At 30.6% G+C, this 20,370-nt stretch overlaps 2 protein-coding genes across 6 annotated transcripts; one reads left to right on the top strand and one right to left on the bottom strand.

Moving 5' to 3' along the window:
* The first annotated feature begins 6,083 nt into the window (after positions 1 to 6,083).
* On the top strand, positions 6,084 to 9,897 carry LOC126836562 (pyridoxal kinase-like). 5 transcript variants are annotated; one of them, XM_050570092.1, is made up of 8 exons: positions 6,084 to 6,203; positions 7,285 to 7,376; positions 7,847 to 7,946; positions 8,219 to 8,362; positions 8,542 to 8,662; positions 8,735 to 8,880; positions 8,970 to 9,143; positions 9,406 to 9,884. In XM_050570092.1, the coding sequence occupies exons 2-8, from the start codon at positions 7,290 to 7,292 to the stop codon at positions 9,525 to 9,527; spliced, it is 894 nt and encodes a 297-aa protein (XP_050426049.1). In that variant the 5' UTR covers positions 6,084 to 6,203; positions 7,285 to 7,289; the 3' UTR covers positions 9,528 to 9,884. The 5 variants fall into 5 exon arrangements, with proteins under 5 accessions (XP_050426049.1, XP_050426052.1, XP_050426047.1 ...); XM_050570095.1 differs by lacking the exon at positions 6,084 to 6,203 and adding an exon at positions 6,507 to 6,600 and having other exon boundaries at positions 8,970 to 9,121; positions 9,406 to 9,897; XM_050570090.1 differs by lacking the exon at positions 6,084 to 6,203 and adding an exon at positions 6,507 to 6,600 and having other exon boundaries at positions 9,406 to 9,880.
* A 499-nt stretch (positions 9,898 to 10,396) lies between these two features.
* On the bottom strand, positions 10,397 to 19,151 carry LOC126836561 (putative fatty acyl-CoA reductase CG5065). Its single transcript, XM_050570089.1, has 7 exons — positions 19,017 to 19,151; positions 14,073 to 14,375; positions 12,805 to 13,059; positions 12,282 to 12,537; positions 11,410 to 11,842; positions 10,909 to 11,166; positions 10,397 to 10,571 (listed from the first exon to the last, which is right to left on the bottom strand). Exons 2-7 carry the CDS (start codon positions 14,322 to 14,324, stop codon positions 10,499 to 10,501), a joined length of 1,527 nt encoding a protein of 508 aa, XP_050426046.1. The 5' UTR covers positions 14,325 to 14,375; positions 19,017 to 19,151; the 3' UTR covers positions 10,397 to 10,498.
* Between the last annotated feature and the right edge of the window lie 1,219 nt (positions 19,152 to 20,370).

The following is a 20,370-nucleotide window of genomic DNA, read 5'->3' on the forward strand; positions in this document are numbered from 1 at the left end:
CATAGAGATAATGTTTGTAGATTAAAAAAATACATGCTCTAAAATAGGTATATTGTATTATACACTTTTAATATAATATATATTGTATTATTACACTTTTAATGCACACAATTATTTAAGTACATATAATAGTTTGACCACAGATATTTCCAGATCTTAAGCCCTAAAACTACACTTTAAATAAAAGAAAAAGTTCCCACGCAGGAAAGGGTTTATGATATTTTTATGGGGGTTTCCAGGTTTTTCTAATTATCACTAACGAACCACATAGTTTTCCAACTGGACGTTCAACTATTACAAATTTAGCTATTTTCAAAGAAACTATCTCTGAATATTACCTATAGTATAAGGTACTACACCTTTTAGATGCGATTTCTGATCTATAGACTTGCTACTCCGCATGGAACCTAAAAGACATTGAATAAGGACCGGCATGATGGTACATAATAAAATATTTTAATCTAGTTTAATGTAGTAAAATGATAAAAATAAGTCGGAGAAAAAAAAATGTAAAAATAAATTGTGCATTCACAAAACTCATCAAGTTACTACATTGGACAAATGCATTATAATAAGACGGCCTTGAGTGCTTTTGGCTTGGACGCGTATTGGCTGCGATTGTGTTGTTTTCATAATTCTTTATTTCACTTTTTCGAGTTTTGGGTCTTAAGGTCTATCAAATACATTAGACTGATGACAGATCTCAATTTGACAGAGTATGCTACTAATATATTATAACAATGAATTACACATTAGATGAGGAATTTCTTTATATTGAGTATTTAGAGAACAATAGAAATGACAACTTCGAATCCTTTATTAGGTAAGCACAAGTTATTTTATGTAGGTAGACTAGGTAAAAAGGAATGACACTGAATTGCATTATAGGTTCAAATATCATATTTATTGTATTATGCAGTTTAGTTAATATTATTATCTAGTCTTGCCTGTTCTGAGTATAACAATGGAAATAATTCTTCTCTGAATGCTGATAATTTTCATACCATAAAAGATTTTTTTTAAGCATTTTATTAAAAAAAAAAAAAACTTTTTTATATAAAATCGCCACATCTAGAAATGGTTTTCAAAATCTAAAAAAAAAAAAATATTAACTATTTTAGGTGTTATGTTAATCAAGGCAAGTAGAAAAATTTAATTCTTCTGATCTTTTTAAAGTAGAATAATTTTTCGACCAGATTTCCTTGGAAATTTTGCATGTTGTTTTTCCGTTTTAAATATTATAAGCACTTTAAAACCGGTCTAGGACAATCAATACGGTTTCCTTATCTAGCTTGTGAGTATAAATAAATTAGATAATATTTCCCTATCGTCGTTATGTAACACACACACACACACATTATTTTGTTTACAGTTCAATATTTAATTCATCCATAAAGTTATCAATGGTGGGAATTGGTTGCGCATAATAATCGTCATATTTCGTGATAATATTATAATAATGTTTGATAATAACTATTATTTTATTGTTCGTTTTGTATCATCAATTATTGCAATTCCATTAAATGTGTTTGATTACCATTAAAAACGCAGAACTGTTATTGATTTTACCGTTTAAACTGAAGAGTTAAAAAGAAATAAAATCCAAATTGGATATTACTCTAATTATTATAATAAAAAAACAATCAATTAAATAAAATTAAAAATTAACCAGATAAAAATAATAGCCATCGTTTGGTTTTCCTATTCCTACAAAAAGTCTTTAAATATTGTTTTTTTTAATAACAAATAAAATAATTTTTTGAAGGGAGTGTGTGTGAAGTGGAAGTCACTCTTAAGTAATTTTTTGGCCATATAGATATTATACTATATCCCCCTCAACAGGTTCACTGGAATTGGTACCGGTTTTTCAATGTATTTATTTATTTTTAAACGTTGTAAATATAGTTTATAGTTCAGTCTAAAAAAAAAAGGGGGAAAAAAAAGTCAATATTATAATCCAACGTTTGCCTGGCCACAAACTTCATGACTAGATTTTAAAACTACATTCCTAGAAATGCTCTGGGACTTGGATTAGAGCCAGTTCAGGTTAGATAGAATAGTATTAGATGCCTCTAAGTGGGTCTATATAAAATGTAAGATAATTATCCAAGTTTATGATATGTAGACAAATTTTGAAGCATTGCTATAAACGGATTAGAGCGTTAGCCTACCGTTCTCGCCTTATATAACACGCTGCCAGATAAAAATTAAAGTGGTTCGAAACCATCCTAAAGTCTTTATCTTAGAAACTAATTAACATTGAGATTACACACTAAAATATAATATTTTCAGCCGGTTTCACCAACTATTATTAAATTCAATTAAATTTAACATCTGGTTAAATGAAATAAGTTTCACCATAACATTATTATTGTTAAATTCTATTTGTTAAGTTAACAAAACGTTAGTTGGGTTACCAAAGCGGTTACCTCGATTCCAACGTTCTCATTGGTTGATAAGATATGTGATAACTGATAAGTGATTGTATTATTTAATTTGTCAGTTTGTTATTATTTGGCTTTTTATTTTACTCTCTTTTAACGTTTCGGTATAAATATTATATATAACTTTTAAACACTTTGTTTAGATAGGTTATACCTTTCTAAAAATAGTTTGTCATCAAGATCATAAAAATAATTTTTTCTATTTTGAAGACCTAAAAAAAGTAGGTAGCGAGAAGAATTATCTCCATTGTTATACTCAGGACAGGCAAGACAAGATAATAATATTATCTAAATTACAAAATACAATTCATTTTGATAATTGAATCCATAATGCAAGTCTGTGCCATTTATTTTTACCTAATCTACTTGCATAAAGAAATATTAACTCAATATAATGAAATTCCTCATCTAATGTGTAATTCATTATAATATATTACTAGTATACTCTGTCAACAAAAATTATAAAACAATTATTGAACTATACTAATGTAATTATTAGATATATATATAAGTACCTACTACAATACATTTTATCATGCCGATTTCGGGTGATTAATTTAACAATCGTTTTAACATTGTGTTAAGGCTAACAAATCTCGACGAAACCCAATTTTCACTAACTATCGTTAAATATACCTAATTAACAATAAGTTAAATTCTTAACGAATGTTGGTGAAACTGTAAAGTAGTTCGATTATAATATAAACAAATAAAACAAAGTCGACCGGATTATCGAAAACGTTTGTTCATGTAAACCCTTGGAATCTTTTCAACAAACAACTCTTCGAAAAATGTATTATCTCCATTTTTTTTTATGTGTACTTTAAATTATTTTATATTGCCTTAAGATGAGAATCATAATAGATAACAGTGACAGAATTAAGCTATTGATTTCAAGACACAGCTCGTTAACATTGCTGAATGAACATTAAATGAAAAATTAAATTTTTAAGTATAATTATTATTTATCGAGCAAAATATCTAATAAAAAAACATCACAAACAATTAATTATTTCTGTTTTTTTTCCTCTTTTTTTCACTTTTTACAAGACTAAGCAAAATATGGCGGAAACGACACTTCAATATATATTTAATCCAAGTATAAATAGGTGCACTCAAGGCTAAAACGCTTAGAGTAGGTAATGTTTGTAAGAATTACAACAGCTTTGTATTGATAATAATGTATAATTTTTAATTGATCAAGAATTATCGTTTGTATATAAAAAATATATTATATTTTTATTAGGCGCTGAGGTGTCAAGTGGGCTGCCAAAAGATACAGCATACTTACTGTTTAATACACAAGACAATTTTAAATTTACAATACAAATAATTAATCATAGTAACACTATTAACTCCTTAACGTTAAAATTCAATAATATATATATTAGATTATGATAATTTAACAAACGAATAAAATATTTAAATAAAAAATACACACACAACATAATAACACCACCGTCATAGAAAACCGGTCAATTTCAATGTCAACTTAATGTGAGAGGAATGAGATAAGTGCAAAATTTACATAGGAAAAATAATGAAATGAGATAAAAATTTGAATAATGAGGTAAGTGTAAAATTTCCACAGGAAATGTTAATTATTGACTGATTATTTTTTAATTAAAGATTCAATTACAATTGTGGTTTATAAATAAATTATTGTTTATTTTTTAACATGTGTTTTTTTTACCTATTTAATTTGCAGCTCATTATTATTTACTTTTTTTTTTTTTTTGGAAATCGGAATAAAACTAAATTATTTTTAACTGAGACGTTAACCATAATAGGATTCATTAAAATGTTTGATCACTTCAAGCACTTAAAATCAGAAATCAGAAAGTCTAGACCGAGCCAAAATATAGACCATTGAACGAAACATCAATTAGGAACTTTACTTAATTTTTTTTTTTTTACAATTTTCAAGTAAGTAAATCTTTCTAGTTTTTCGAATGCTATTAAATTTCACTCTATTATAATCATTCTAATCGACATTCGTAACTATGCAATGACAAATAATGTAAATTTGGTCTTTTTTTTTTATAAGCAGAAATTAAAAAAAAAAAAAGTTTCCCATCCATGTTTAAAATACATTTTGTTAAATAAGCACTCTTGTTTTGGGTACTTTGTTTTATGCCAACAGACACAGCATAATATTCAATGTACTATTTAATGTTTAATTTAAGCTAACAATATTACATTAGATAATAATCGTTGCAATTGTGTTTTTATTTATTTTTTCTGTTTTTTCTTATAAAAAAAAACCTTGCCACACCTGAAGTCCTAAAACCACACCTGAAAAAGCGAAATATGAAATAAGTTATTAACCCTCGGCAAAAGGATCAAAGATAGTAATATTACATCTAAATAATATTCCACACAATTGTGGAAGTGATCAGACTATTTTTAAAAAGGTTTTTCCTGTCTCCAGTGCACTATCATTAATATAATATGTTGGCGGCTCGGTAATAGACAAACGACCAGATCATCTTTTGATTAATATTGTTCTGACGACCATGGAAATACAGAAATTGATTCATAAATAAAAAATTAATGGAAATTACAAAAGGATTCGCAGGTATTTTATTTGGCCGTTCCGAAGGACACCACGGGCGATTCCTAGAACTTATGCTAAGCCAACTAACTTTTATAGCGAATAGGATTATTTTAACCGATGCAAAATAATATTACCATTTATAACACGATTAAAAAAAAAATAAATTATAATGAAACATTTTTTATAGCGTTGTCGATTTATAATTATTGTTTAAAAGACAATTATATAAGACTTAACTAATGTTTGTACAAACAATAAGCGTGAAAACATAGCTTATAATATAAAAATGAATTATGCAAAAAAAAAAAAAAATAGCTATTAAAAAATGTAACTCTCTACCTCCAACTCAAGCTTTGCTTGTAGGATGTAGATAAACCATAATAATAATATTTATTGATTATAAATAGTAAGAAATGGTTATTTAAATAAATAAAAAAAAAAATTACATATTTCACAGGTATATTTGTAATAATACAATATTTGTTTAACAACTGACTTAATTTTTGCTCTGATGCTTAGCTGAGAAGGTACTGTTTTTACAATAATATTTGAATCCAAGATAAAAGTCTATAGATTAAAAAAAAAATAGTTTCAATCGAATTCAATTTAGATTAGCCAATGCCACCAGAACTGAGTAGTTTTGGCATAAAAATGAAATTATAAAAATTCGAGAGCTTTAACTGAAAACAGTATAATAAGAATGTGTACACCATTTCTAAAACACTATCAGTTTTATGTTTACCGAATTATATTGCACCCGATTCAGTTAGAATTTCAATAATCATGCAACGGTGTTATTCCAATAGAATTTTAATTTATTTATTTGATAGAATATTTTAAAATATCAAAAGCCTAGAAATAAAAGACCAATAGCCGTTCTTAGCCGTTTAGCTTAAACAATCATTACAGTGTAGGTAATTATTATTGTCACTTGCTACCTAAATCGCACTCCTAGAAAAAAAATAATTCAAGATTATGTAATACTTGACAATGGCTCCGAATTGGCTTATGATATGTAAATTTCATCAGTTAACTGTATACATGTTGTACAATACAATTAAACATCAATTACACTGTCGAAAATACACTTGAACAAAACGCAATAGTTTTTCGAGGCCAACCTTTGTCAAGTCCAACAACATAAAGCAAAAGTTACTTTAAATATAAAACAAAGACTTTAATGTGAAGACTAGCGTTTCAAAGTAAGCGGAAAACTAATATTAGATTAAATTAAATTTACTCCCTTTTGGAACACCATACCTCATGTACAGTATGGATAATTCTTACGAATGCCCCTATAGTTAATAAAATGTATTAATATATACATTTAAAGGTACTATAATATACTTGTAATTAATTTATAGAACAATTCTACACTTGTTTATCATTATTACTGATAAGAAGTCGAGTGGCGTCACCTTATCTTTCCTACCGTAGGCCGTTATCATAGCAATTATCTATATTTTAAAACAGCTGTTCAGTGATAAGTGTCCTTTAAGTCGGTAGTCGGCACTGGACTGTCTACTTTGATAGTTGTGTATCAAATATCAAAAAAACTATATCTTTTAAGCCATAACTACTAGTCTAACTTTCTTTAAGGTAGGTGTGTATCGGTGTAATTTTTTTTAAATATTTTTTATCCCATTTAATGTTAAAACCAGTAAAGGATTTACGCAAAAATAGAGTATACCTACTAGTTTTCGTTTATGCATGTCAATAAATTTATTAAGTTCATTAACATTATCAATGTTTATTGTTGTTTTTGATGGTGATAACTTTTGAAGTGATCCACTCGATATTTCATAAGAGTTAAATCATTTCTTGAATTTTTTCTTTCGCCTAGTGGTTTTATACACTATGATCACAAACTTTTTATATTTTTAATCCCCTTTTAAAATAATTATATTTATACAAACTTTTGAAACTTCAGTGGTAGCGTATAAGCTGTTGTATTACTATATTTTAGTATTTAAGTTAAGAATATTTTACAAATTATGTTTAGAGTTTAGGAAGAGTGGAGAGTAGTATTATTTTTATCTGTGGGCACTTCCTCTCCCGTGCTTTCTTTTAAAATGTAATAACTTTGAAAATAATCATCCAAAACTGTTTATGGACCAGTCAAAATTTGTAGTAAAATAAATTCCTTATTTAAACCGTTAATAAAGCATTTATGTTCCCATTTAGCCTACAATTTTTATTAATAAAAAACAAACATTTTGTTAACACTAGAAACGTATTTAATGTTACTTAAATTATGTTTATCATTTTATTTTTTTTTCACAGTCAATATGAAGTCGACAAAAAGAGTTTTATCCATACAGAGTCATGTGGTCAGTGGATATGTGGGAAACAAAAGCGCTGTATTTCCTTTACAGGTATAATACTATTATTAAATAGTATTTTAAAACACTAAGACTGAGGACTCAGTCTTAGTTGCTCAAGTTTTTCCCAGTATAGTATAGTTGTTATTCAAGATATTGCATTTATTTTTAAATGTTTGTAAAGTGGTTTTAACAAGATTTTATTATTCCGAAAGAATAATTACAACATAAATAAACATTACAATTCAAAATATAAATAAATACAATAGTTACCTGAAAGAATAATTAAATTACAAGTAAACGTTTAAGGGACTGCACGTATAAAATAATGAGTAACAATATAACATAGTATAACAAATAACAATGACTAATGAATATTCCATAAATGATAATAAGTAATAACACACAATCGACACAGATAAGAAAAGTATAGGACACAGCTAGAGGGCGCTATGTTATGATTTACATGTTTAAATGTTTATCAATTGTTTTTTCTATATTAATTATACCTTTTTATTTTCCAGGTAATGGGATTTGAAGTGGATGCTATCAATTCTGTTCAGCTGTCGAATCACACCGGCTACAAAACATTTCATGGTCAAGTTTTGAATGAAACAAACTTAAGTATGATCATTACACCATTACTATTAATTATTGTAGTATACAATTGAGTCGTCATAAAAGAGTAACAGCGGCCGATGTGCATTCAAGAGATAATATACTGTGGAAGAAGGTGTACTTAAATTTTATCTATTCCATAATATTGGAATGCACATTAACCGCTGTCATTTTTAAAATAATTAGTTGCCTAAACTGTGTGTTATAAAATGTCCTTACCTAATAATTTTCGTGTTATAATAATACTGTAAAATTGTTTTTGATATATTTTCGTATAGTGGAATTGATAGCTGGACTCGTTGAAAATGATTTACATTATTACTCTCATTTGCTGACAGGATATATAGGATGTCCAAATTTTTTGCAAAAAATTGCCGAAGTTTATAACATTTTGAAAGAAAAGAATCCAAATTTAATATACGGTAACTTTTTTTTACACGAATCCATTCCTGAAAATAATTAACAATTAAAACATAATATAATTAATGAATAATTGAATTTTGTTATATTTTTTGGCACTTTTTTATGGCTTCTGAAGTATAAAAAATGTTTGACTTGTAAACTTAATCTTTTAATTTATGACTGCTATAACATCTTTCAGTCTGTGATCCAGTAATGGGAGACAATAAAGAAATGTATGTTCCAAAAGAAATGTTAGATATTTATAGGAAGGAAATATTGACTTTAACAGATATAATCACACCCAATGAATACGAATTAGAGTAAATAGTTTTTAGTAATTAACTTTGTACATGTTGAGATTATTGTTTAATAATTGCATTTTATGACAATAGGCTGTTAACTGGCAAAACTATAACTTGTACTGATGACATCTATGAAGCTATAAGAATATTACAAAGTCTGGGCTGTAAAACAGTTGTGGTTTCTTCGACTAATATCGAAGACACTCATTTGAAATCTATTGGAAAATATGTTAATAGTAAGTGTGTAATTTACTAATTGTATAGTTGACAAACTTGGTATACTTTTCAAATGAATGTTTTAATAATTGTTTATTTTTTTTTTTAGGCAAAGAGTATGTGGATATATATATACCTCACATTGACCATTCTTTTATTGGTACAGGCGATTTGTTTGCTTCGTTACTATTGCTATGGATGACCTTGAATAATAATAACTTAAAGGAGTCTATGGAAAAAACAGTGGCAACTATTCAGGCAGTATTGAAACGAACTTTGAATTGTATGGAAAAAAACAAAATTTGATGCGGAAAGCTAAAAGAGACCTGTTGTTAACAGACCTACTTTCACCCACAAAGATGTGCTAGATCTCAAATTGTTCAAAATTCACTTCAATCGACATTCAGAAAGTACTACCAATTAGATTTTGGGAAAATGCCAACAAAAGGTCTCTTTTTGCTTTGCACATCGCCATCTATATTTTGTGTGTGTAATCATTTGAAAACGATCAAGAAATGATATTTTGATTATTATTTGTAATGCAGATATTGAGCAAGCCAATCCGAAAACTCCAACATTTAACAAAGAACTGAAATTAGTTCAAAGTATTGACGACATACGAAACCCTACGGTCACAATATTTGGAAAAACAAATTATGTAAAGTAGCATTACTCATTTGTATAGCTGACAATTATGTAGCATTAATTGTACATTTCGTTGAAAAATGTCATTTATTAGTATTAATTGCTGTAACGAACTAGCTGTAGTTAATATACAAATTTAAATGTTACCAAGATAACGGTTTTTATAATTATTTATGTTATCTCTTTTTTTTTACCATATTACTAAGTTATCTTATTGAAATTACTTAATTCCTTATAGTATGTTAACCATGTATTATAATAATAATAATAGTTTTTATATGATTTTTAGTAGTTGGGTTATTAATTATTAGTATTATATTATATTACAGTTTAATCTGATAAGCGATACCAGATATACCAAACTAACGTGTGTTCCAACACACATTATTTTTAAATAAATTAAATGTTTTGGTTGTTATAACTTAAAATGTAAAAATTGTATACAAAACTTTATTTGGACCCTAAGCTACAAGTTTTAAATTCTTTTAAACATAAGTTGTGTGATTTTTTTTTTGTATTTGTAATCAAAAGAAAATATTACAAATTTAAATAATAAATAATGAGTTGTCTAAAACGGATAGCTTTGACATTACATACACACGCATGTGTCGAAATTGCATAACCAAAGTGCCGTCTTATGTAGTTTATGTGACCGTTGTACATCAGCTACAATTAAAATTTAGTAGTTTAAGTATACAAAGTAGTTTAACGACACCGAAAATATATTTAAATTGTACCTTTAGGTGAATTTTTAAATCCAAAAAAATAATATAAAAACAATCCAAAGTGAGTCAGTTATATTTTTACTGACAATGAGTGACCATTTTTTAATATTGACCAGCCTAACCAGCCATTGATGAAAAAAGAAAAAAAACAACACTCTTAGAGTTTTTATGGTAAATTATTAAAATAATATATTTATAAATAATATTTGTAATTATCTAATAGACAAGTAATAATACGATTTGGAAGTGTGTTGTTTTAGAAAAGGATTCACTTCAACTTGATAACGTGCATAAGTACTCCCAGGCACGCGCATTGTGCCAACCTGTGCAGCCAGTAAAACCTAAAAACCAACAACGGGTAACGGTATAGTTGTTAAACACTGGTTGATCATACAAATAGGAACAGTGGGAAACGATTGAATCGGTCATTCCAAAAAAAAAAAAAAACGTTTAATGTACAAGGGAAGGGATTGGTGGGTCTGACCCTATACAACCCCTTCAAACGAGCTGCCGGTTGTAGTAAATTATCGCTATTCTTTGCAAAACCAACAAAAGTCACGCATGTCTTATTGGAACGTGGTCTGTAAACAGGTGAAAATTCAGCCATGAATTTATGACCTGTGTCGTTCTCGGAATGACCGTTTCTATTGCTCTGACAACGAATTCGTTGGCTCTTACTTTTGCAGTTTCCTCAGTCCCGCTGGTATGGTCGACGGCGGGTCTTTCAGCACGAAGTTGCGTATGCCGAACACGTAGTCCTTGACGTAGCTGTCCCACACCACTCGGGTGACATCCACGGGGAAGGCGCGTCGGTCCGCGGACGTGACATCCTTGTTGAGCTGCTTAATGTTGTCGCTGATGAAGTGCCACTGGTGGAGAGCGAAGAATTCGCCCGTCCGAGCCGCCATCTTGAACCGTCGGTAAACGTTCAACATCCTGCAAGCATCCGACGACGTTAAACGGATCGACCAGTGTTATTGGGCGTGCCAAAAAGAATCGCCGGGGCTTCAAGCGGCGGCCATTCGAAACTCGACAACTCCCTCTTTCGTTCAAGCCCTACCAGACCGCTGTAGGCCCGATGCTTCACCATCTACAGCCGTTTGAAACCCCGCCGTTTGAAACCCCGCCGTTCTCGTTGGAACACCGTAACTACAGTCGACCGGGCCCTGTTGTACTGACATCGGTTTGGATCCAGTCAGCCGCAGCACAATGTCCAAAACAAACGCCGGCACAAAGTGGAACAGTATCTCGCACAGTCTGTGGACCATGCGGTTGGTGCGGAACGAGAAACCCGGATACCACTGCAGGTATTTGGACGGAGCCGCGAGCGAATGGTATTGCGTCAGACCGCCCAGTTCTTCCCAGCGCAGAGGGTTCAGAGCACCGGACGTACAGTTGTACACCCTGACGGCGTTTTGCCTGTGGACGGCCGTGTGCCAGGCCGAAGTGATCAACGTGTTGACTAGAATGTCCACGGGTATGATGTCTACTCGTAGTTTTTGGTCGCAAACTATGCTCCTTATGGTGCCCCGTCCTATCTCCATCATGATGCCAGTGATGCCGCTAATGTTGTCCACCCATCCCTCGAACGGTTCCTTCCACGCTGCCGTCACTGTCGGAAACACGAGGAACAATGCAATTAACATGTGTACTGTCGTTGGCACTATCTCAACGAAACGAACGACCAATTAAAAGAAGAAACGTTGGATCTACTTTGTGTTGGTTGGAATCGGTCACATGACCGAAAGGAGGTCGAACCGGAAAACCTCAGCAGCCCCTAAGGCGGACGATGCGAGATTTCTAAAATACTTACAGGCCAATCAACCTGAGAGCATCAACAAGATGCAAACGGTGTGCTGTATTCCATATCAGAAGTCAATTGATAAAATATAATCATTTCGTTGTTCGATCGCCTGCTTGAACTGAAGACATATTATACGAAAAGAGGATTTTCGATGGAAAAAAAAAATTCACAAAAGGGAATGCTTTCGGACAACGGGCGTTTACATAAGTGTAAACGTTAACTGCATCGTCAATTGATTGATTGTTACCTATGCTCGGTCTGACGATGGCCACCGGTATGTCGTCGGCTTGTTCGGAGACCACCCATTCGGCCATTGCCTTCGTCATGGTGTAAGTGTTTGGGTGTTTGCCCTGTAGCTTCCGACCTACTTTCTGGAGATCTTCCTCGGACATTTTCAGACAGCAGTTGATCACATAGTCAGGATCACCGGGTGGCTTGTACACTGTCTCCTGGATGGTCATCTTGTCGGCGTTCGAGTAGGCCGTGGAAACGTGAACCATTGCCTGAGGGAATCAAGACAATGTTGCCGGTCAATGTGGGTATGTTTAATATGGCTGGGGGTCATCTCAATAATTGCGGAACCCTTTTCTGCGAGAATGAACCCTGTCCTATTGTTGACCTATAACTTTTTGGACAATGTGCCTTTTTATCTCGCTTCCTTAACTATTGTCACTAAATGTTCAGCTAAGGTTAGGAGTGCTTGTGTGCCATTAAACGTATTCGCGATTCATATGTTTCTCTTCGAAGAAGCGAGGATTACTTCCATTTACCTTTAAATTGTCCATTGACCGACACAGGTCGATGACTCGTCGTGTACCTAGCGTGTTGAGTGTGACGGCGGTACGCAAGGACTCGTTAAACTTGACCGTAGCTGCCGAATGAAAGACCACGTTGACTTCGGAGCACAGTGTTTGCTTGTCTTCGGCGCTTAGACCCAACTCGTGGTCGGAAACATCTCCATTGATGCACACCACTTTGTCGAACAATCTTGTCGAGTCGGTAGAAAACCGTATGCGGTCAAAAACCTAAAGTGACATCAAATTGATGACACATTTTTATTATAATAAAACAAAAAAATGATTACAATAAATGATAGAGAACCATTTTTGTTTGGCAGGCTAATTATACCGTGGTAGAGTATTAGAGTTAGTTAAACCAATTTATATTGTTATTATCGTAATAATTGCTTTTAATTATTGTGACTGACTACTGTGTGTAGTTTCTATTATTTTTCATTCAATTATTATATTAATTAAGTTATATGGACCGGTCAAAACTTTTGCTTCCTCTTTTAAAAACTTAAATGGCGGCACAGTACTAAATTTTAAACTTACAAAGTAATTACCAACACTGGTTTTCGACCAGTAAAATTAACTACTTAATTAAAAAAAATAAAAATGAACGCTTAAGATGGAACACCTCGTATCACATTTTTTTCAACTTACAAGAGAACGAAAAAATCAGTTTCGATTAGCATGTTATCCATTATTCGATTATAGCTTTATCTTTTGACTTAATCGTACATCTGATCCCGCGAGTCGATTTCCCGCGCAAATCGAAATAAAACAGTGTGGCCAACGTGATTTGGTCAACAAATCAAATATGTGGTGTTGCATATTGAGCAGAAGATTTCAGAATTAAGAAATAATATATACGTTACCATTTGAAAACCTCGAGTTCAGATGGGGTGGGGTTATGTTGTAGGAAAATATATTGAATTTGGGCCAACTAATAACCATCAAAGTATGTCAAAATAATAAATAATATAAAATCTAGTTATTGTCTCTGCTCATTTTAAAACATTTTATCATGTTATCTCTTATCATTTATATTACCCTCTTATCTCTTATCACTAATCTCTTATCTTTGACTGAAAGTGTAACGCGAAAATTGCGAAATGAAAGTTCTTGTATCCAGTGCAATAACATAATGTATAGACATGTTAAAAAATCTATTTATTTCTTAAGATAAGATCTACTGACTGGGTAATTTGTTAACCGACCGCCTCGTCACTAATATTAGCATGACTAATAATTACTGGATTTTTCAGCAGCTCTTCGAATCGGCACTGGATGTCCTTGCCCCGTTTCGGCCGGATCAAAATGTAAATTGTGTTTATCCCCGGACACGACCGAAGGAGTTTTTCAATCAGGGCTTTGCCCACGAACCCCGTGCCGCCGGTCACGAACACCGTGGCACCGTTGTAGAAGTTTCCCACTTGGCTGACGTCGTCGCCCAATCCGCAGCTCGCAGTCCATTGCAGATTTTTGAAATTTGTATTGTTAGCCATATCACGGTACCGTCTAAGCCGTCTGCATCACTGTGTTGTACTTTCTTTGTTCTAAGACGTACACAAAACATAAATAATTTATTGTGTTTGAAACATAAAGTACAAAGTTATTACGGCGATTCGCTATGTGTTGTCGTGGGATAACTTAAAATTAAGCACATTTTCAAGGGTGCTACTTCGGATAAGACACCTATAGTTGGGTTAGGTTAGGTTAGGTAAGGTTAGGTTAGGTTAGGTTAAGTTAGGTTAGGTTAGGTTTATACAATCATACAAATTTAAGACTCGAGTGTAGAAGTATTTTATATCTGTGCGCATTACTCAACCGCAGTCAACTAACCATCCTAAATTCAAAACTTATTAACCTTAAAAATAATCTTCCAAAGCTGGTTATTGACCAGACAACCACTCCCAGTCAACTCTTTCAACCCCCAAACCAGGAATGGTGAACAAATAGGGCGGCTTAATTTAAAAACCCTAAATTTTTGGAATTAAGTTTTAAGTTTTACAAGGTCTTAATGTTATGGCACATTTTGTGATTACAGTTGATTTCAAAACGAGGAAACGTTCTGAAGGTCTTATTCTTGATGATCACCCTGTGTTTCGAGTTTTTTGATAAATAAATAATGGAAACTTAAAGCTATAAAATTGGCTTTGGATGTGTTCTGGTTTTGCTTAAAATTGTTTTTTTTTTTTGGATTTAGTTCGATAATTGTTTTTCATATTTTCATTTATTATTGCAAAATAATGTTTTATGATAATTAATTAACTATTAACCTTTATTTCATTATAAACTCAGTATATTAATCTATTAACGAATTATATTTACATATTTTGTTCTATTCCCGTTTTTCGACGGTTTTAATATTACACATTAAAAGATAAATATGATAAAAAAGACCATAATAAAAAAATTAGGGAGTGCTAGTCTTTTGTTAAGGAGTTTTGTATTTAAGAAAAAGAGGTTTTAATAAATGTCGAACATTTCAATTAATTAACCAGTTAATTTGTACAAGCTTCGAAGTGTTGTTTTTAATTTAAACATTTTTTTCTATAAGTAAAAGCCATTTTGGTTTTTTTTAGACCAAAGAGCTAGACAAAATGTCGACTACAATGAATGGTCTAATTTAAATTGTGTAAAAATATTCAAGTTATATTAAAATATTATTATCAAATATTAAAATACTTTCAATTCAATTTACCTACCTAAGTTTTAAAGTCAAAATTATAAAAAAAATTGTTGTTTTAAAACGACCATTTATTTTTTTCAATTTAATTTTCAATGAATATAATATAAAATTCTATTTGAGAAAATTCATATAAGGAGCATACATTATATTTAACAGCTAAATTCACTGTTACTCGTTAAATATAATAAGGTCCATAATAAAGGTCTATACACTCTATTGTAGTTAGATTAGTTTTACCCGTGACAAGATCTTCGATTCTTTCATTCGGTCGCATACAAGTGTTGATCTTAAAGAAATGTAGGTTATTGTTATACAATGTTAGATTATATTTAAATTTGATTTTTTTCCCAGAGCTCAGCCAACTCAAATGGTAAAGTGTTAATTTAATTTGCTTAAAAAATGATGTATTGTTAACGTTACTTTAATAGTTGTTTGTTAGCTTGAATTCGGTACGTTTTCAACGACTTAACACTATCTCTTATGTGTGTATCATATATTATTTTTAAAAGATAACATGTACGTTATCTTAGCTTGGTTTTGGATAATTACTTTTAGAGTTTAAACATTAGGACGGGATGTAGTGAGCGGTAGAGTAGTGCGAGCAGATAAAAATAATACTACACACCACCTTTCATCCCTTCATGAATTTTGAAGTTTAAGAGCCCAAAAAGTAATTACCTAAAACTGGTTAAAAATAATCAGCCTATTGTGGTTAATTAAAAAATTATTATATATATATATTCAGAGTGTCCCACAAAGATAAGGCAAACCAAATGACTTCTTAACTGTTTTACTTTTTTTAAATTATTTCTTTTTGTTACATTTAAAAAAAAAAAAATTCAAGGTAGCCATTTTATTGAGAATAATCTGCTGAGAATTTTGACAGGTCCATTACCTTGGGTTTTGGGTTATTACTTTTTACTTCATTAAAGGTTAAAGGCATAGCTTATTCTTCTATCTACACGGCCATTGCTCCTACCGCACTCACCACCCTCCCACTCCTACACTACTAACACTTATAACTAACTTAAATATATTAAACTTTTTTAAATTGATTAATTAAAAAATGTAAAATAGTTGAGTGCAATAAAAAAACGTTGTGCTTATAGCGCAAATAAATATTAATTAATTTAAACATTTTTGTTTTAAAATATTCACTAGAACAGAAGTTATTTCGTTTGTCTTATCTTTGAGGGCACCCCCTTTGTATTTACAGAGTGCTTTTTTTTTGTCATGGGCCACTCAATACATCATAGAGTTTAATAGGAAATTAAATTTTTTTTTTATACAATGTGATCTCAGTTTTACACAAGTTTTTATGTTCTTACCTCCCACCATAACTAAATATTTTGATATCAACGTTTGAAACTTAAAATGCCCTAATCTTGAAACTCGAATAACTATAAAAATAGCTATTATAAAAGTTATTATATAAATAATTATTTTTGGAGATGACGGATAGAAACGTACATATTTGTGGGAAATTGAGAACACATTATATAAAAACACTTTGAAAAAAGCCCAAAGAGATATGGAGTGGTCACGAAAAAAAGATCACTCTGTAAATCTTCTTGTTTATAGTTTTTTTTTATAGTATCCACGGCCATTAAAAAAAAAAAAAAGATTAAAAATCAGTTTCTTATAAAATGTAAAATAATCTCAGCTTTCTGAAAAATGATGATTTCTTTTTCGAGTAAAAAAAAGTAGTCATTGAAATTGGATTTATCTAAAAAAATTGGTTGCTAATTTGAGAACTTTTTAGAATTTTTTTTAGAAAGCTGAGAAAATTTTACATTTTTAAATTTTAGATTCTCCATTAAAACGCTTAGAAAAATAAAAATAGAGGTGAAATTCATAGAAAAGTCGAGAAAACGGAAAATGATCTTATTTTTACTTAAAATTATTTCATCTATTTTCGATTAGTTTGGTCCTAACCTAACCTAACCTTTTGACTTTTCTATTAATTTTCTCCTTTTTATTTTTAATTTTTCTAACCGTTTTTTACGGAGAACTCAATTTAAAACTGTTTACCCAGTTTATGTGAAATTTTCTCAGCTTTCTAAAAAAACCTAATTAGAAAAATCCTCAAATTTCGGGCAACGCGGAAAACCCAACTTCTTAGAAGATAAATTCAGTTTTAATGACATTTTTTACATAAAAAACTGATTTTCAATACAAATTTGTCGATGACCGAAGAAATTGTAGAAGAAAAACCGGCAAAAATCCAAACAAACTTGAGAACATTCTTCTCGTCGTAACAGACATGCAAGTAAGTTTCAACAAGTTTCTCGGAGAGGGGTGGGGGTCGCTTAAAGAGTTTCTTGGACGGTTCGATCGTTGTATAGTTACCAAAAGAAAGACGAACTGTTTAGTAAACAAAAGTTTAAAAAAATGTAACAAAAAGTGTTGCCTTTCTTTTCGGAAAACGTTAAAACAAATCCTTTCCCCCTAGAAAGGGTGGACACATTTCTCTAACACGTTATAAGGTGTGTTTCTGAATGCGTTGGAGTTTATGACTTAAGGTGTGGAAATTGACCCAAAGGCAGATATATATATATTAGGGTGGTCCTTAGTCATAGATGAAGAATTTTTTTTTAAAAGTTTTTCAATGGGCTACCCCGCCATTTTGTTCATTACTATGAAAAAAAAATTTGGGTAGAATTTGGTTTTGATAACTCACCCCCTTCACGTGCCGCAAGGGGGTTGAAAAATGACCAAATGGGGAAGTTTTATAGTTTTTTGAGTTTAAATAAAAAATTATTGCATTTAGCATAAAATTACAAATTAACTTTATGATAGATCATTAAATTCTCTATAAAAAAGGTATTCACAAATTTTTCCAAAAATGCATTATTATCCAAGAAAAAAAATAAAACATAATTTTTTTCATTTATTTGGAAAACATTTTTTATAGGAAAAAATATGATTATTTTATTTCGTTCCCGGGTCGATTTCTATACTTTTTTTTCTAACGATAATTTTCGTTTTTCACAATATATTTGTTTAAACGATTTTTAAATACATAATGGTTGATCGTATGAAATTTTTCCTAATAATCTATTTTGTAGACAATTTAATTTTGTATAAAATGCATTAAAAGCGTTTTACTCGATTTCCAATCGTTCATCGTAAATGAAAAAAATTATGTTTTTTTTTTCTTGGATAATAATGCATTTTTGGAAAAATTTGTGAACTCCTTTTTTATAGAGAATTTAATGATCTATCATAAAGTTAATATGTAATTTTATACTAAATGCAATAATTTTTTATTTAAACTCAAAAAACTATAAAACTACCCCATTTGGTCATTTTTCAACCCCCTTGCGGCACGTGAAGGGGGTGAGTTATCAAAACCAAATTCTACCCAAATTTTTTTTTCATAATAATGAACAAAATGACGGGGTAGCTCATTAAAGTTTTAAAAGTTCATAAATAAGAACCACCCTAATATATATATATGTATATATATATGTATGTGTACGTTTTTGTATGATAAATTACTTACTTTTGGCGGACAGGAGAAAACAAATGGAGAAATCCGGCGTCTGATGAGTGGAGAACGTGTCGCGTACTAAAAGCGAATGATCTAAGAAATCGATGGGTATGCACAAAAGCGAGACGCGGTTAGAGAAACCTAGTTTGGAAAAACGACAATTATTATTCGGCAAAAATGAGAAAGTAGTGAAATGCAGAGGCTCGATTTTGACGCAGCAGCAGCAGCAGAGGGGAGGGCTCTCTCGAGTCCCCTCCCCTCTCACCGTGCTTTGCTGTGTGGATAATCATGCACAATATGTCACCCGAACACACGTTATTATTATTATTATTATTTGTTATTGTCTTTATTGTTAAAAAAATAGTAAAAAAAAAATGTTTAAAAAACCAATTCCCAGAGACGCTCTTCGTAAATAAAAAATATCTCTCAAAAAAAAAACAAATATATTAGATTTGTTTTGATAGCCCAAAATTGATATATTTATATATTTTCCAAATACGTAATCTCAACGTTTTAACTGTTAACAAGTGAACAGTTTGCAGAAAATGTCAACAGGTCCATAACCGGTTTTTTGGTAATTACATTTTCAGCAAACTATTCATGACAAAAAAAATAAAAAAATAAATAATAATGAAATATATGTTCATCAAGTTCATCATGTCTTCTCGCCCATGGGGAGGTTTTGAAAAACATGTAATATTTTCCAGTGGAGACTGGTTCATACGGTTTGTGAATATCATGGTGGTTTGTAATTTGTTAAATTTCAACAAATTCAATTTAGCGTTACGATTGTTTTACCTTCATTTTTGATTTAATAATATAATTCATTTTTGCCATGGTAAACCTAACTAGTAAAAACTAGTTTACGACGAAGAGACGGATAATTATGTTATATTTAACATGTTTAAAGCGTTTTTATTAAGAACAAAGTTTGAAATTTACAAATTTCATGTAAAATCATTTAAGCTTTCTGAAAAAAATATTTGAAAAATTCTCAAATTTTGGCCACTTTTTAGATTATAAACTCAACTTTAACGACTTTATGTTTCTCGAAAAAATAAATTCATTAACTTTTAAGAAAGCTGAAATTATTTTACATAAGAAACTTATTTTTATCATTTTTTTTTTTGATAGCCGAAGATATTATAAAAAAAAATGATAAAAAAGAAGTGTCAAGAAAAATCTGAAAATACTTTTTAAGGCGGTCAAGATAAACTTAAAGAAAATAAAACATTGTCTAACTTTTCAATGGACTCGGTTAGAAGATGCACGCACAAGGGATGAAAGTAAAAAATGTCCAAGTATTGAAAAATATTGAAAAATATGTATCTACAGGTAAAGGAAAAAAATAATTTTCAAAGTATTC

This window comes from Adelges cooleyi, unplaced genomic scaffold (assembly GCF_023614345.1).
Source record: "Adelges cooleyi isolate 19-005CV unplaced genomic scaffold, UGA_ACOO_1.1 ACOO_flye_CR_arks_rails_tigmint_CR_PRNA_247, whole genome shotgun sequence".
In the NCBI taxonomy this organism is placed as follows: Eukaryota; Metazoa; Arthropoda; class Insecta; order Hemiptera; family Adelgidae; genus Adelges; species Adelges cooleyi.

Excerpts from the sequence above, each read along its gene's own strand:
- LOC126836561 (XM_050570089.1), bottom strand. The coding sequence starts at position 14,324 with ATGGCTAACAATACAAATTTCAAAAATCTGCAATGGACTGCGAGCTGC. Across the intron at positions 11,843-12,281 it reads CATCGTCAGACCGAGCATAG|TGACGGCAGCGTGGAAGGAA; the intron begins GTAACAATCAAT and ends TGTTTCCGACAG. Across the intron at positions 11,167-11,409 it reads CTGACTGGATCCAAACCGAT|GATGTTGAACGTTTACCGAC; the intron begins GTCAGTACAACA and ends GGATGCTTGCAG.
- LOC126836562 (XM_050570092.1), top strand. The coding sequence starts at position 7,290 with ATGAAGTCGACAAAAAGAGTTTTATCCATACAGAGTCATGTGGTCAGT. Across the intron at positions 7,377-7,846 it reads GCGCTGTATTTCCTTTACAG|GTAATGGGATTTGAAGTGGA; the intron begins GTATAATACTAT and ends TTTATTTTCCAG. Across the intron at positions 7,947-8,218 it reads TTTGAATGAAACAAACTTAA|TGGAATTGATAGCTGGACTC; the intron begins GTATGATCATTA and ends ATTTTCGTATAG.